At 44.0% G+C, this 17,664-nt stretch overlaps 1 protein-coding gene across 1 annotated transcript in view; it reads left to right on the top strand.

The window, feature by feature from the left end:
* The window catches only part of LOC112255324 (voltage-dependent calcium channel subunit alpha-2/delta-3-like), a 67,262-nt gene that overhangs the window by 17,169 nt on the left and 32,429 nt on the right, over positions 1-17,664 (top strand). The window contains 2 exon segments of the mRNA XM_042323722.1: positions 12,611-12,689; positions 13,933-14,078. Coding sequence (XP_042179656.1) covers positions 12,611-12,689; positions 13,933-14,078 — 225 coding nt within the window.

Below are 17,664 nucleotides of genomic sequence, written 5' to 3'. Positions count from 1 at the left end.
TATGAAGTGCAGCTCAGTTGTCACCATTTTATAGGCAGCGTGCAAATCAAACTTTATTTGTCACATGCGCTGAATACAACAGGTTTAGACATTTCTGCAAAATGTTTACTTACAAGTCCTTAACCAACAATGCAGTTCAAGAAAGAGTTAATAAAATATTGACCAAATAAACTTAAGTAAAAATAATAATAAAAGTAACACAAAATAATAACGAGGCTATATACAATGAGGAACCGGTACCGAGTCAATGTGAGGGGTACACGTTAGTCGAGGTAAGGGTTCAGGGTTCTTAGCTTAGTTAGCTACTCCAGCTTAGCTACTCCAACCTCGGCCAACAGCTCTGCCCCCCCGGCAGCTCCTCGCCCAAGCCTCTCCAGGTTCTCCTTTACCCAAATCCAGATAGCAGATGTTCTGAAAGAGCTGCAAAACCTGGACCCGTACAAATCAGCTGGGCTTGACAATCTGGACCCCCTATTTCTGAAACTTTCCGCCGCCATTGTCGCAACCCCTATTACCAGCCTGTTCAACCTCTCTTTCATATCGTCTGAGATCCCCAAGGATTGAAAGCTGCCGCAGTCATCCCCCTCTTCAAAGGGGAGACACCCTGGACCCAAACTGTTACAGACCTATATCCATCCTGCCCTGCCTATCTAAGGTCTTCGAAAGCCAAGTCAACAAACAGGTCACTGACCATCTCGAATCCCACCGTACCTTCTCCGCTGTGCAATCTGGTTTCCGAGCTGGTCACGGGTGCACCTCAGCAACACTCAAGGTACTAAACGATATCATAACCGCCATCGATAAAAGACAGTACTGTGCAGCCGTCTTCATTGACCTTGCCAAGGCTTTCGACTCTGTCAATCACCATATTCTTATCGGCAGACTCAGTAGCCTCGGTTTTTCGGATGACTGCCTTGCCTGGTTCACCAATTACTTTGCAGACAGTGTTCAGTGTGTCAAATCGGAGGGCATGCTGTCCGGTCCTCTGGCAGTCTCTATGGGGGTGCCACAGTGTTCAATTCTCGGGCCGACTCTTTTCTCTGTATATATCAATGACGTTGCTCTTGCTGCGGGCGATTCCCTGATCCACCTCTACGCAGACGACACCATTCTATATACTTTCGGCCCGTCATTGGACACTGTGCTATCTAACCTCCAAACAAGCTTCAATGCCATACAACACTCCTTCCGTGGCCTCCAACTGCTCTTAAACGCTAGTAAAACCAAATGCATGCTTTTCAACCGATCGCTGCCTGCACCCGCATGCCCGACTAGCATCACCACCCTGGATGGTTCCGACCTTGAATATGTGGACATCTATAAGTACCTAGGTGTCTGGCTAGACTGCAAACTCTCCTTCCAGACTCATATCAAACATCTCCAATCGAAAATCAAATCAAGAGTCGGCTTTCTATTCCGCAACAAAGCCTCCTTCACTCACGCCGCCAAGCTTACCCTAGTAAAACTGACTATCCTTCCGATCCTCGACTTCGGCGATGTCATCTACAAAATGGCTTCCAACACTCTACTCAGCAAACTGGATGCAGTCTATCACAGTGCCATCCGTTTTGTCACTAAAGCACCTTATACCACCCACCACTGCGACCTGTATGCTCTGGTCGGCTGGCCCTCGTTACATATTCGTCGCCAGACCCACTGGCTCCAGGTCATCTACAAGTCCATGCTAGGTAAAGCTCTGCCTTATCTCAGCTCACTGGTCACGATGGCAACACCCATCCGTAGCACGCGCTCCAGCAGGTGTATCTCACTGATCATCCCTAAAGCCAACACCTCATTTGGCCGCCTTTCGTTCCAGTACTCTGCTGCCTGTGACTGGAACGAATTGCAAAAATCGCTGAAGTTGGAGACTTTTATCTCCCTCACCAACTTCAAACATCAGCTATCTGAGCAGCTAACCGATTGCTGCTGCTGTACATAGTCTATTGGTAAATAGCCCACCCATTTTCACCTACCTCATCCCCATACTGTTTTTATTTATTTACTTGCTCTTTTGCACACCAATATCTCTACCTGTACATGACCATCTGATCATTTATCACTCCAGTGTTAATCTGCAAAATTGTAATTATTCGCCTACCTCCTCATGCCTTTTGCACACATTGTATATAGACTCCCCCCTTTGCTTTCTACTGTGTTATTGACTTGTTAATTGTTTATTCCATGTGTAACTCTGTGTTGTCTGCTCACACTGCTATGCTTTATCTTGGCCAGGTCGCAGTTGCAAATGAGAACTTGTTCTCAACTGGCCTACCTGGTTAAATAAAGGTGAAATAAAAATAAATAAAAAGTTATGAGCTTTGTGGACTACGCAGAGCTGTAGGCAATGAACAGCATTCTCACATAGGTGTTCCTTTTGTTCAGGTGGGAAAGGGCAGTGTGGAATGTGATTGAGATTGCGTCATCTGTGGATCTGTTGGGGCGGTATGCGAATTGGAGTGGATCTAGGATATCCAGGATGATGTTGTTGATGTGAGCCATGACCACTCTTTCCAAGCACTTCATGGCTACCAACGTGAATGCTACAGGCGGTAATCATTTTAGGCAGGTTATCTTCACTTCCTTGGGCACTATGGTGTTCTGCTTAAAACATGTAGGTATTACAGACTCGGTCAGGGAGAGGTTGAAAATGTCAGTGAAGACACTTGCCGGACATTTTCCACCATAATTTGCAAATAAATTCATTAAAAATCCTACAATGTGATTTTCTGGATTTTTTTTTCTCATTTTGTCTAGATATTATATGGCTGTTTGATTTTCCTTTTTGATGTTTGGAGAAAGATGTAGTTCTTATTATTCAGTTACAGCTTTTAGCACAGTAAATCTACAATTAACTGCAACATACAAGATTTCGTAAAGCCTACATTGATGACGTAAATAGTCATAATGGAGGGACTGTGGATGGACTTTCCAGCCATCCTTTAGAGGAAAGTGAGGAGAGGAATCTCATCAGGTGTTCAGTGGCATCTGTCTGTCTGACCTCCATCCACCTTAACAGATTGGTCTGGCTCAATCAGCCACTCATGCAGACAGTGAACTCTGCTCCTGCATGTGCTTTGCTAGAGGAAGAGGACTGGATGTACTCTAGAGCCTCTCTCCTCCTGTCTTCTCTGCTTATGCTGCCCCAGGCTGGTTATCTGTGCTCTAGAGCCCCTCCCTCCTTCCGTATCCACAGCCTTCTCCCTGCCTCTACTACAATCAAAATGGTTAAACCTTCCGTATCCACAGCCTTCTCCCTGCCTCTACTACAATCAAAATGGTTAAACCTTTTTTTTAAACAATTCTAATAAACGCAACAGTTTAATTTTTGTAATCCATCAGATATTGACTGAATTGTAGCACATAAAACATTTTACTGGCACGGCCAAATAATGAATGGAGTTCAGGGCTTTTGGTGGGAATTCAGGTATTACATTTATTGTAAAAACAACAACAACAACAACATATATATTCTTAAAATCCACTCATATTCTTATTGTCACAGGTATTTTTTAAATATTTTGTTAAAATGAAGAAACGTATGTGCCTCATTTGCATGATTACACCTGCACTGCCTAGATGGCTTTATTATTTACTGTTGTCACCTTCTCTTGCATAATTCAACAAGTGTCAATAGCAGACTACCCTCGGATTTAAAACATCAACACATTTGGTTCTAGATTACACCTACCTAAACATACTTTACATTGTTTGTGAGATCAAAGTATCACTATAATCAGTGTTCATTTTCGGAAGTTGCTTTCATTTCAGCGCATCTAATGTGTAAACATTTGAACTTTATTAAATGATGACTTTTCTCAATTCCACAAAGACACCCATCAAAATAAAGTTATCTTTCTTCTCTTACATGTGTCGAGGCGGTGCGTTAAATCCCCAACAAAGCTTTAGCATTCATAGATTCACTGGAAAGATATTAGCTGTGTTTGAATACTCATACTAACCTCACTGTTTTTGACATAAATTGTGTATAGAGTATGCTTATTGGTCATAGTATGGATAGAGTTAGTATGCCATAAGTTCCCAGATGTTGTACTACATTCGCCAAAATACGAAGTATACACAGTGGACATCATTTCCGTACTTATAGGGCCCATAATGCAATTCTTCAGGAAATGGGCGTGGCTTCACAACGTTTTCAGATTTGAAGAAAATGGCGGAAAATATGCAACGAGAGCGGATACAAATTCATTGCTTTAACTAATTATGACAAATGTTAAGAAAATGTTGAGCAATGTAATAAAGTAAACTTCGGCAAAAATGCATAATTAAATTGATGCAAGCAGCACATATACCACTGCTCTGGATAAAATGAAAACTTTTTAACCAGCTCTGCTAGGGTGAGTAAAATGGTCAGAGTGAGGTGTTCTCTCATTTGTGTCTGGAAGTAGCTAGCCAGTTAGCTTGGGTGCTTGACTGCTGTTGTAAGGTCAGAACGCTCAAGTCACCCTACTCCTTGGCCAGAGCATCCAGTGTGGCTCTGAACGCTCAAGTCACCCTACTCCTTGGCCAGAGCATCCAGTGTGGCTCTGAACGCTCCCAGAGCGAAATGCTCTGAATTTACAAACGGACAATCTGACAATGATCTGAATTTACAAACGGACAATCTGACAATGATCTGAATTTACAAACGGACAATCTGACAATGATCTGAATTTACAAACGGACAATCTGACAATGATCTGAATTTACAAACGGACAATCTGACAATGATCTGAATTTACAAACGGACAATCTGACAATGATCTGAATTTACAAACGGACAATCTGACAATGATCTGAATTTACAAACGGACAATCTGACAATGATCTGAATTTACAAATGCCCAGAGTGCACTCTCACTTGGCTTCCCTGGCTAAAGCAACAGACTCCCCACATGCAAAAATACTACAGTTTACAATAGAAGACTAATGTACTTCTAGAATTCTGTACTATACTCCACACTGTAGTATCCCTTGATCATGTGTAGTTGTTACTATAGAATTTTGTCATATGCTATACTACACAATGTAGTGCCCCTTGATCATGTAGTGCTTACTATATACTTTTGTAGTATATTGTAGAATACTAAACTCCACACTGTAGTATCCCTTGATCATGTGTAGTGCTTATTATATCCTTTCATAGTGTACTGTAGAATACTACAGTATTATCCGCAAAAAAACTACTAAATACTACACTAGTCAGCAAAAACACTACAGTGTCCACTGTCTGCAAAAACACTATAGTTTAACTATAGTAATACTACAGTATTTAAGTTGCATATATACCCCATCCATTCCCCTCCCCATATCCCAATTTGTGTGCCACCCATGATCAACTTACATATCAAGTATAGACCATATTGTGTTCCTCACAGGCCTACAGGTTATAGAAAATCTATCCGTTTAGACTCCAGTTCCTACCTACAGGTTATGAAAAATTTGCTATTTTTGTAATTGTCCCATAGGTTTTGTCAAGGAGAAAGCTCCCACTTCTAAAGATAAAACAAAAACACTACAGTAATGTCCACAAAACACTACAGTAAATACTATAATATAGACTATGGTTTAGCTATAGTAATACTACAGTATGTATACTAAACAGTTAATTTATATTTTCCATACATTTGGGTGAGGTTTCCCTTGCCTGGTTAGCCTCGTTTCACTGCCAAAAATACAATTAAACCAGCTAGTGTTCAGTGAAATAACAATGTCAAATACAGGTAGTGTCACGACTCCCACCGAAGGTGGCTCCTCTTCCTGTTCGTGCGGCGCTCGGCGCTCGTCGTCAGCGGTCTACTAGCTGCCACCGATCCTTTCATCCCTTTTCTGTTGGTTTTGTCTTATTGGTTACACCTGTTTCTTGTTTAGGTTTTAGTTGGGCTATTTAAGCCGGTAAGGTCTGCCTGCTCTTTGTGCGGGCTTATTTTTCCTCTGTGTATGTTTGTGGTTGTGCGATATCCTTTGTTTTTCTCCGGACTGGTTGGGTCCTGGTTTTGGGCCGGTCTTGTTCTTTCGCCTGGTGTTTGGCGTGACCATTTTCCCTGCGTCGGAATAAAACATTGTTCTTTACCCTCTGCTTCCTGCGCCTGACTCCGCACCCACTACGCATAGAGTGCATTACAGGTAGCCTAGTAAAATAATTAACATCCAATCACATTAACCATTACTCTCGTGGGAATTCCACTAACGGTCCATATGTAGCCAAACGTAGCTGCTGCTCATGTTGGTATCTGTACTGATGGCGCAAAAGCCATGACAGGGAGACATAGCGGAGTGGTAACGTGTGGGGAAGAAGTTGCTCCCAACGCCACTTGGGTACACTGCAGCATCCACCGTGAGGCTCTTGCTGCCAAGGGAATGCCTGACAGCTTGAAAGACATTTTGGACACCACAGTGAAAATGGTTAACTTTGTTAGGACCCTGAACTCTTGTGTATTTTCTGCGCTATGCAATGATATGGGCAGCGACCACGTAACGCATTTACAACATACAGAAAGAAGTGCGCTGGTTATTGACATGTTTTTTAAAAATTGAGAGACAAGCTTAAAGTTGTCTTTACTGACCATAATTTTCACTTGTCTGACCGCTTGCATGATGACGAGTTTCTCACACAACTGGCCTATCTGGGTGATGTTTTTCCTCACCAAAATGATCTGAATCTAGGATTACAGGGACTCGCCGCAACTATATTCAGTGTGCGGGACATAGAGGCTATGATTAAGAAATTGGAGCTCTTCTCTGTCTGCATTAACAAGGACAACACACAGGTCTTTCCATCATTGTATGTTTTGTGTGCAAATGAACTCAAGCTTACAGACAATGTCAAAAGTGATACAGCGAAGTACCTGAGTGAGTTGGGTGCGCAATTACGCAGGTACTTTCTTGAAACGTATGACACAAACAACTGGATTCGTTATCTCTTTTATGCCCTGTCTCCAGTTCACTTAACAATATCTGAACAAGAGAGCCTCAAAATTGCAGTTCTGTGAAAATTGAATTTAATCAGAAGCAACTGCCAGATTTTTGGGATTGGGCTGTGCTTAGAGTATCTTGCCTTGGCAAATCATGCTGTTAAGACACTGATGCCCTTTGCAACCACGTATCTATGTGAGAGTGGATTCTCAGCCCTCACTAGCATGAAAACTAAATACAGGCACAGACTGTGTGTGGAAAATTATTTAAGATAGAGACTTTCTCCAATACAACTATCAAGGCACAAGGCGAGACCCAGATGGCTGGAGTCTTACAATGTTTACTAATCCAAAGGGGTAGGGAAGAGAATGGTTGTGGACAGGCAAAAAGGTCAGTACCATACTAGAGTCTAGGAGGTACAGAGTGGCAGACAGGCTCGTGGTCAAGGCAGGCAGAATGGTCAGGCAGGCGGGTACAGAGTTCAGAAACAGGCAAGGGTCAAAACCAGGAGGACTAGAAAAAGAGAATAGCAAAAGGAGTACAGGGAAAAACACGCTGGTTGACTTGACTAAACATAGAAGACGAACTGGCACAGAGAGACAGGAAACACAGCGATAAATACACTGGGGAGAATAAGCGACACCTGGAGAGGGTGGAGACTATCACAAGAACAGGTGAAACAGATCAAGGCGTGTCAACAACCCAACATTGCAGAGTTATGTGCATCCTTTCAAGCACACCCTTCTCATTAACCTATGGTGAGTTATTCACGCTTTCTGATGAACAAATAAGGTTTGTACAGTGCCTTCAGAAAGTATTCACACCCTTTGACTTTTTCCACAATTTGTTGTGGTACAGCCTGAATTTAAAGTGGATTAAATGTTGTCACGCCCTGACCTTAGAGAGCCTTTTTTATTCTCTATTTGGTTAGGTCAGGGTGTGACTTGGGTGGACAAATTTATGTTTCTATTTCTTTGTTGGCCTAGTATGGTTCCCAATCAGAGGCAGCTGTTTATCGTTGTCTCTGATTGGGGATCATACTTAGGCAGCCCTTTTTCCCTCCTTAGAGGGTGGGATGTTGTTTTTGCATAGTTGCTGTCTAGCCCTGCAGAACTTTATGTTCGGTTTGTATTTTGTTGTTTTGTCAGAGTTCAGTATTAAAAATCATGAACACTTTCCACACTGCGCTTTGGGTATATCCAATGAACGTGACAGAAGATCCCACCACCAAAGGACCAAGCAGCGTGGCCAGGAGGAGCAGACATCCTGGACATGGGAGTTGCCCTTGGATGGTAAGGGATCCTGGATGTGGGAGGAGATCCAGGCCGGAAGGGATCGCCTTCCATGGGACCAGGCGGAGGCAGCGAGGGAGGAACAACGATGACACCGGGGTTCGCGACCACGAAGGAAGCACGAGAGGCAGCCACAAAAAAAATCCAGACCTTCAGTGCACCACCACGGCCCAGTATATCCTGCGCCGGCCATACAAACTGTGTCTCCAGTGCGCCTTCACTGCCCAGTGCGTCCTGTGCCAGCGCCCCGCACTTGCCGGGCTAGAGTGAGCATCCAGCCAGGACGGGTTGTGCCAGCTCTATGCTCCAGACCTCCAGTGCGCCTCCACGGTCCAGTATATATTGTGCCAGCTCCATGTACCCGGCCTCCAATGCGTGTCTCCAGCCTGATGTGATGATCCATGGCCCGGAGCCTCCAGTGATGATCCAAGGTCCGGAGTCTCCAGCAAGGGTCTGCAGTCCAGTCCAGCACCCAAGCTAGCTCGCTAATGTTGGCTAGCTTGCTAGCTACTTCCAGACATAAATGAGCCCAGTACATCACTGGGGCCAAGCTTCCTGCCATCCAGGACCTATATAAGGCGGTGTCATAGGAAAGTCCATTACATTGTCAGAGACTCCAGTCACCCAAGTCATAGACTGTTTTCTCTGCTACAGCCCTTCAAGCGGCACTGGTGCGCCAAGTCTAGGACCAAAAGGCTCTATAACAGCTTCTACCCCCATGCCATAAGACTGCTGAACAATTACATTGTTTTGTACACTGCTGCTACTCACTGTTTGTTATCAATGCATAGTCACTTCACCCCTACCTACATGTACAAATTACCTCAACTAACCTGTACCCCCGCACACTGACTCGGCACCGGTACCCCCTGTATATAGCCTCATTATTGTTATTTTATTGTGTTACTTTTTATTATTTTTTACTTTCGTTTTTCTGGTAAATATTTTCTTAACTCTTCTTGAACTGCACTGTTGGTTAAGGACTTGTAAGTACGCATTTCACGGTAAGGTATACACATGTTGTATTCGGCGCATGTGACAAATACAGTTTGATTTGATTTCCGCGGTCGAAAAAAGGTCAGGCACAAGCAAGGGTTTGAAACAGTTGCATTAGTAAAATGAAAGCAATCAATCCAATGAGATTTAAGTGACAGGTGGATTTGGCACTATTCAGACACAGGAAGTAGATGGCTGAAAAAGACAGATCCAAGGTGGGGCATGCGCGTTGCTAATCTATACTGCCCGAGGCCGTCTCTCCATATGGTAGATCTCCTCTCTCCTCATGTATCTATCCTTAGCCTTTCCTCTGCCTCTGCCTCTGCCCCAGACTGACTACATACGGACTAGAGTCCCTCTCCTCCTCATAGCACCAACATACTCTTCTTCCTGCTTCTGCCTCTCAGTCTCTGCCTCTGTCGCCCCAGGCTGGCTCTCTATTGGAGGGTCATTCTGGCAGGAGGCCACACTGTGACAAACGACTCGGTGAAAACTTTAAACAAGTGCAATTGAAATTAAATGGGCTGCTGTACTATTCACAGTGCAATAAAAACAACACCTTGGGGCCCTTTTGTCCAGTCCTATCAAGCATGTGTGTGTCGGCAGACTCGGCACAAAGGAGCAGTATCTGGCAGTGTAACCTCCATCCCCCCACATACCCGGAGGGGCAGTATTTGGCAGCCGTTCACTCTGAGCCGTGGCTGGCGGATGCCACAGAGAAAATTCTAACTGTCTCTTGTTTCTCTGTGCTGTCAACCTTGGTTTATACACACAGATCTAATTAAGCGCAGACATGCAGATCATATGGATGAGCAAGAAAGAGAGCAAGAGGAAGGAAACATAATGAAAATGAGAAGAGGATGCAGAAGAGGAGAGAGGAGAGCAGAGATGAAGGGAAGGGAAAGGAAAGGAAAGGAAAAGCAAGGAAAAGAAGAAAGACAGAGAGCTATACTGAGTGCTGGGTCTTTCATTGTGAGGCACAAACAGTACTGTAGTAGTCCATACATCCACCCTCTCCTCTCCTCTCTTCAGTGGTAGACTATACATCCCCCCTTCTCTCCTCTACTTTCCTCTCCTCTCCTCTACTTTCCTTTTTCCTCATCTCCACCTCTCCTCTCTTTGGTGGTAGATGATACATCACCCCTCCTCTCTAATTTCCATTCGGTAGTAGATTATACATCCACCCTCCTCTCCTCTCATCTCCTCTCCTCTCTTCGGTAGTAGATTATACATCCACCCTCCTCTCATCTCCTCTCCTCTCTTCGGTAGTAGATTATACATCCACCCTCCTCTCCTCTCCGCTCCTCTAATTTCCGTTCAGTAGTAGATTATACATCCACCCTCCTCTCCTCTCCTCTCCTCTCCTCTCCTCTCCTCTCCTCTCCTCTCCCTCTCCTCTCCTCTCCTCTCCTCTCCTCTCCTCTCCTCTCCTCTCCTCTCCTCTCCCTCTCCTCTCCTCTCCTCTCTTCGGTAGTAGATTATACATCCACCCTCCTCTCCTCTAATCTCCTCTCATCTCTTCGGTAGTAGACTATACAGTCGTGGTCAAAGGTTTTGAGAATGACACAAATATTAATTTGCTGCTTCAGTGTCTTTAGATATTTTTGTCAGATGTTACTCCATAGTAACATTCCTGTGTCTTATACTGAAGTATAATTACAAGCATTTCATAAGTATCAAAGGCTTTTATTGACAATTACATGAAGTTGATGCAAAGAGTCAATATTTTCAGTGTTGACCCTTGTTTTTCAAGACCTCTGCCATCTGCCCTGGCATGCTGTCAATTAACTTCTGGGCCACATCCTGACTGATGGCAGCCCATTCTTGCATAATCAATGCTTGGAGTTTATCAGAATGTGTGGGTTTTTGTTTGTCCACCAGCTTCTTGAGGATTGACCACAAGTTCTCAATGGGATTAAGGTCTGGGGAGTTTCCTGGCCATGGACCCAAAATATCGATGTTTTAGTTATCACTTTTGCCTTATGGCAAGGTGCTCCATCATGCTGGAAAAGGCATTGTTCATCACCAAACTGTTCCTGGATGGTTGGGAGAAGTTGCTCTCGGATGATGTGTTGGTACCATTCTTTATTCATGGCTGTGTTCTTAGGCAAAATTGTGAGTGAGCCCACTCACTTGGCTGAGAAGCAACCCCACACATGAATGGTCTCAGGATGCTTTACTGTTGGCATGACACAAGACTGATGGTAGCGTTCACCTTGTCTGCTTTTTTCCGGATGCCCCAAACAATCGGAAAGGGGATTCATCAGAGAAAATGACTTTACCCCAGTCCTCAGCAGTCCAATCCCTGCACCTTTTGCAGAATATCAGTTTGTCCCTGATGTTTTTCCTGGAGAGAAGTGGCTTCTTTGCTGCCCTTCTTGACACCAGGCCATCCTCCAAAAGTCTTCGCCTCACTGTGCGTGCAGATGCACTCACACCTGCCTGCTGCCATTCCTGAGCAAGCTCTGTACTGGTGGTGCCCCAATCACAACGCTGAATCAACTTTAGGAGATGGTCCTGGCGATTGCTGGACTTTCTTGGGCACCCTGAAGCCTTCTTCACAACAATTGAACCGCTTTCCTTGAAGTTCTTGATGATCCGATAGATGGTTGATTTAGGTGCAATCTTACTGGCAGCAATTTCCTTGCCTGTGAAGCCCTTTTTGTGCAAAGCAATGATTACGGCACATGTTTCCTTGCAGGTAACCATGGTTGACAGAGGAAGAACAATGATTCCAAGCACCACCCTCCTTTTGAAGCTTCCAGTCTGTTACTCTAACTCAATCAGCATGACTGAGTGATCTCCAGCCTTGTCCTCGTCAACACTCACACCTGTGTTAACGAGAGAATCACTGACATGATGTCAGCTGGTCCTTTTGTGGCAAGGCTGAAATGCAGTGGAAATGTTTTTTGGGGATTCAGTTCATTTGCATGGCAAAGAGGGACTTTGCAATTAATTGCGATTCATCTGATCACTCTTCATAACATTCTGGAGTATATGCAAATTGCCATCATACAAACTGAGGCAGCAGACTTTGTGAACATCTATATTTCAAAACTTTTGGCCACGACAGAGGAAGTAGACTATACATCCATCCTCTCCTCTCATATCCACTCCTCTCCTATTTGGTAGTAGTCTATACATCTATCCACCGCCCTCTTATCTCATCTCATCTCCACTCCTCTCCTCTCTTCAGTAGTAGACTATACATCTATCCACCCTCCTCTCATCTCCACTCCTCTCCTCTCTTCGGTAGTAGACTATACTTTCATCCTCCTCTCATCTCATCTCCACTCCTCTCCTCTCAGGAAAATGGAGCACCATGTGATTCCATCACTGCACATGTTTATGTATTCTCTATTTAAATCACCACACTGTAAATGGCTGATGTCCCTTTCTTCTTCAAATAGGTGCGCATATTCCCTTACCTGATTGGCCGAGAGTCTGCCTTTGCTGATAACATGAAATGGATGGCCTGTGCTAATAAAGGTTTGTCTTTTCTTAAAAATTGTATAATAACCACATACACTATGTACCAAATACACTACACAGCACATGTATACTATTACTGTGATGGTATGTTGAATGTGTAGGTATGAGTGTGTGTTGGGTAGATTGTCTGTGTGTGAATGTGTGGGCGTGGTTGGTAGATTGGCTGTGTGTGAATGTGTGAGTGTGTGTTGGGTAGATTGGCTGTGTGTGAATATCAAATCAAATGTATTTATATAGCCCTTTGTACATCAGCTGATGTCTCAAAGTGCTGTACAGAAACCCAGCCTAAAACCCCAAACAGCAAGCAATGCAGGTGTAGAAGCACGGTGGCTAGGAAAGACTCCCTAGAAAGGCCAAAACCTAGGAAGAAACCTAGAGAGGAACCAGTCTATGTGGGGTGGCCAGTCCTCTTCTGGCTGTGCCGGGTGGAGATTGTAACAGAACATGGCCAAGATGTTCAAATGTTCATAAATGACCAGCATGGTCAAATAATAATAATCACAGGCAGAACAGTTGAAACTGGAGCAGCAGCACGGCCAGGTGGACTGGGGACAGCAAGGAGTCATCATGTCAGGTAGTCCTGAGGCATGGTCCTAGGGTTCAGGTCCTCCAAGAGAGAGAAAGAAAGAGAGAAAGAGAGAATTAGAGAGAGCATACTTAAATTCACACAGGACACCGGATAGGACAGGAGAAGTACTCCAGATATAACAAACTGACCCTAGCCCCCCGACACATAAACTACTGCAGCATAAATACTGGAGGCTGAGACAGGAGGGGTCAGGAGACACTGTGGTTCCATCCGAGGACACCCCCGGACAGGGCCAAACAGGAAGGATATAATATGTGGGTGTGAGTGTGTGTTGGGTAGATTGGCTGTGCTGATGTGTGCAGAATGGAGTGTTAGTGGAGACACAGGGCTCAGGGGCCATACCTGCCTAATCCCTCTTTCTGTCAGAGACTTTCCCCGTGGCCACCTGCCGCTGATGGCTACCGTGTGCCCATGCTCCAGATGAGAGGTGAATGCTCTGGACTGGGAAAGTCACAGTCAGGAAAAGTGACCACTGTGGGATTACACAGCCCAGCTACTCTAACTTTATTCTGACACTCACAGTAACACACACTTACTGGGAAAAACCCCTAGTGTGATACATTGTGTGTGCGTGTGCACGTGCGTGCGTGTGTGTTTGTGTGTGTGTCTTTGTGTGCGTGCGTGCGTGCGTGCTTGTGTGTGTTGCCACAGGGTATTTCAGTCAGATCTCCACACTGGCTGATGTACAGGAAAATGTGATGAGGTATCTTCATGTTATGAGTCGTCCTAAAGTCATCGATCATGAACATGACACGGTCTGGACAGAAGCCTACATGGACAGCACTGGGAGTATCATAGTGAGTAGAAAAGGGCATGAGTGTACATGTGTGTACATAATGTACTGTATGTGTGCGCATGTGTATGTGCTTGTGCGTTTGTGTGTGTGTCTGTGTGTGTGTTTGTGTGTGTCTGTGTGTGTGTCCTCTCTGATCAGTCCTCTTCATGCTACACGAGGGATTCCTCATTATGAGCTTAATTCATTTGACTGGATTTTCCAATTTGACTTGTTCTGCTCTTCTGTGTGCAGAATGATGATATGCTGTCTGTCTGGCTGACTGTCTGTTGAGTGTCTGTCTGTCTGTCTGTCTGTCTGTCTGTCTGTCTGTCTGTCTGTCTGTCTGTCTGTCTGTCTGTCTGTCTGTCTGTCTGTCTGTCTGGCTGGCTGGCTGGCTGGCTGACTGTCTGTTGAGTGTCTGTCTGTCTGTCTGTCTGTCTGTCTGTCTGTCTGTCTGTCTGTCTGTCTGTCTGTCTGTCTGTCTGTCTGTTTGTCTATCTTACTTACTGACTGTCTGTCTGACTGAGTGTCTGTCTGTCTGACTGAGTGAGTGAGCGACTGTCTGTCTGTCAATCCTCATATGTCATTTTTCTGTCTCCTACAGCTCTCCCAGGCACACAAGGTAAAGCCTTTCTCTCTCTCAGTTAAATTTCAATGTAAAGGCTTTATTGGCATGGGAAACATATTGCCACGGCTAGTGAAATACAGTGGGGCAAAAAAGTATTTAGTCAGCCACCAATTGTGCAAGTTCTCCCACTTAAAAAGATGAGAGAGGCCTGTAATTTTCATCATAGGTACACTTCAACTATGACAGACAAAATGAGAAAAAAAATCCAGAAAAACACATTGTAGGATTTCTAATGAATTTATTTGCAAATTATGGTGGAAAATAAGTATTTGGTCACCTACAAACAAGCAAGATTTCTGGCTCTCACAGACCTGTAACTTCTTATTTTAAGAGGCTCCTCTGTCCTCCACTCGTTACCTGTATTAATGGCACCTGTTTGAACTTGTTATCAGTATAAAAGACACCCTGTCTACAACCTCAAACAGTCACACTCCAAACTCCACTATGGCCAAGACCAAAGAGCTGTCAAAGGACACCAGAAACAAAATTGTAGACCTGCACCAGGCTGGGAAGACTGAATCTACAATAGGTAAGCAGCTTGGTTTGAAGAAATCAACTGTGGGAGAAATTATTAGGAAATGGAAGACATACAAGACCACTGATAATCTCCCTCGATCTGGGGCTCCACGCAAGATCTCACCCCGTGGGGTCAAAATGATCACAAGAACGGTGAGCAAAAATCCCAGAACCACACGGTGGGACCTAGTGAATGACCTGCAGAGAGCTGGGACCAAAGTAACAAAGCCTACCATTAGTAACACACTACGCCACCAGGGACTGAAATCCTGCAGTGCCAGACGTGTCCCCCTGCTTAAGCCAGTACATGTCCAGGCCCGTCTGAAGTTTGCTAGAGAGCATTTGGATGATCCAGAAGAAGATTGGGAGAATGTCATATGGTCAGATGAAACCAAAATATAACTTTTTGGTAAAAACTCAACTTGTCATGTTTGGAGGACAAAGAATGCTAAGTTGCATCCAAAGAACACCATACCTACTGTGAAGCATGGGGGTGGAAACATCATGCTTTGGGCTGTTTTTCTGCAAAGGGACCATGACGACTGATCCGTGTAAAGGAAAGAATGAATGGGGCCATGGATCGTGAGATTTTGAGTGAAAACCTCCTTCCATCAGCAAGGGCATTGAAGATGAAATGTGGCTGGGTCTTTCAGCATGACAATGATCCCAAACAGACCACCCGGTCAACGAAGGAGTGACTTCGTAAGAAGCATTTCAAGGTCCTGGGGTGGCCTAGCCAGTCTCCAGATCTCAACCCCATAGAAAATCTTTGGAGGGAGTTGAAAGTCCGTGTTGCCCAGCAACAGCCCCAAAACATCATTGCTCTAGAGGAGATCTGCATGGAGGAATGGGCCAAAATACCAGCAACAGTGTGTGAAAACCTTGTGAAGACTTACAGAAAATGTTTGACCTCTGTCATTGCCAACAAAGGGTATATAACAAAGTATTGAGATAAACTTTTGTTATTGACAAAAAAATTATTTTCCACCATAATTTGCAAATAAATTCATAAAAAATCCTACAATGTGATTTTCAGGATTTTTTTTTCTCATTTTGTCTGTCATAGTTGAAGTGTACCTATGATGACAATTACAGGCCTCTCTCATATTTTTAAGCGGGAGAAACTTGCACAATTGGTGGCTGACTAAATACTTTTTTGCCCCACTGTAGATAATCAACAAAAGTGAAATAAACAATAAAAATTAACAGTAAAAACTACACTTCCAAAAGTTCCAAAACAATAAAGGCATTACAAATGTCATATTATGTCTATATACAGTGTTGTAATGATGTGCAAATAGTTAAAGTACAAAAGGGAAAATAAATATATGTTGTATTTACAATGGTGTTTGTTCTTCACTGGTCGCCCTTTTCTTGTGGCAACAGGTCACAAATCTTGCTGTTGTGATTGCACACTGTAGTATTTCACCCAATATATATGGGAGTTTATATGGGAGTTTTCAAATTCTTTGTGGGTCTGTGTAATCTGAGGGAAATATGTGTCTCTAAGATGGTCATACATTTGGCAGGAGGTTAGGAAGTGCACTCAGTTTCCACCTCATTTTGTGGGCAGTATGTACATAGCCTGTCTTCTCTTGAGAGTCTTTGGCAGCCTTTCTCAATAGCTTGCTTAGGGGCTCTTCTCCAGGTTAATTTCTCTGTAAGTGATGGCTTTGTTATGGAGGGTTTGGGAATCGCTTCCTTTTAAGTGGTTGTAGAATTTATCAGCTCTTTTCTGGGTTTTGATAATTAGCGGGTATCGTCCTAATTCTGCTCTGCATGCATTATTTCATAATTTGGTGTTTTACGTTGTACACAGAGGATATTTTTGCAAAATTCTGCATGCAGAGTCTCAATTTGTTTTTTGTACCATTTTGTGAATTCTTGGTTGGTGAGCGGATCCCAAACCTCACAACCATAACGGTTAATGGGTTCAATAACTGATTCAAGTATTTCAAATTTTATGTATGTCACATTTTATGTTCCTTTTGGTGGCATGGAAGGCCCTTCTTGCCTTGTCTCTCAGACTATTCACAGCTTTGTGGAAGTTATCTGTGGTGCTGATGTTTAGCCCGAGTTATGTATACATTTTCGTGTGCTCTAGGGCAACGGTGTCTAGATGAAATTTGTATTCGGTGTCCCAGCAACTGGCCCTTTTTTGGAACACAATTTTTTTGTCTTACTGAGATTTACAGTCAGGGCCCAAGTCTGACAGAATCTGTGCAGAAGATCCAGGTGCTGCTGCAGGCCCTCCTTGGTTGGGGACAGAAGCACCAGATCATCAGCAAACAGTAGACATAAGACTTCAGATTGTAGTAGGGTGCTGCAGACTGTTCTAGTGCCCTTGCCAATTTGTTAGTATTGTCATGTCCTGACCATAGAAAGCCTTAATTTTCTATGGTGGAGTAGGTCAGGGCGTGACTGGGGGGTGTTCTAGTTTATTATTTCTATGTGTATTCTATGT

This window comes from Oncorhynchus tshawytscha, linkage group LG07 (genome assembly GCF_018296145.1).
Source record: "Oncorhynchus tshawytscha isolate Ot180627B linkage group LG07, Otsh_v2.0, whole genome shotgun sequence".
Classification (NCBI taxonomy): domain Eukaryota; kingdom Metazoa; phylum Chordata; class Actinopteri; order Salmoniformes; family Salmonidae; genus Oncorhynchus; species Oncorhynchus tshawytscha.
This window is presented reverse-complemented; position numbering and strand designations above follow the sequence as displayed.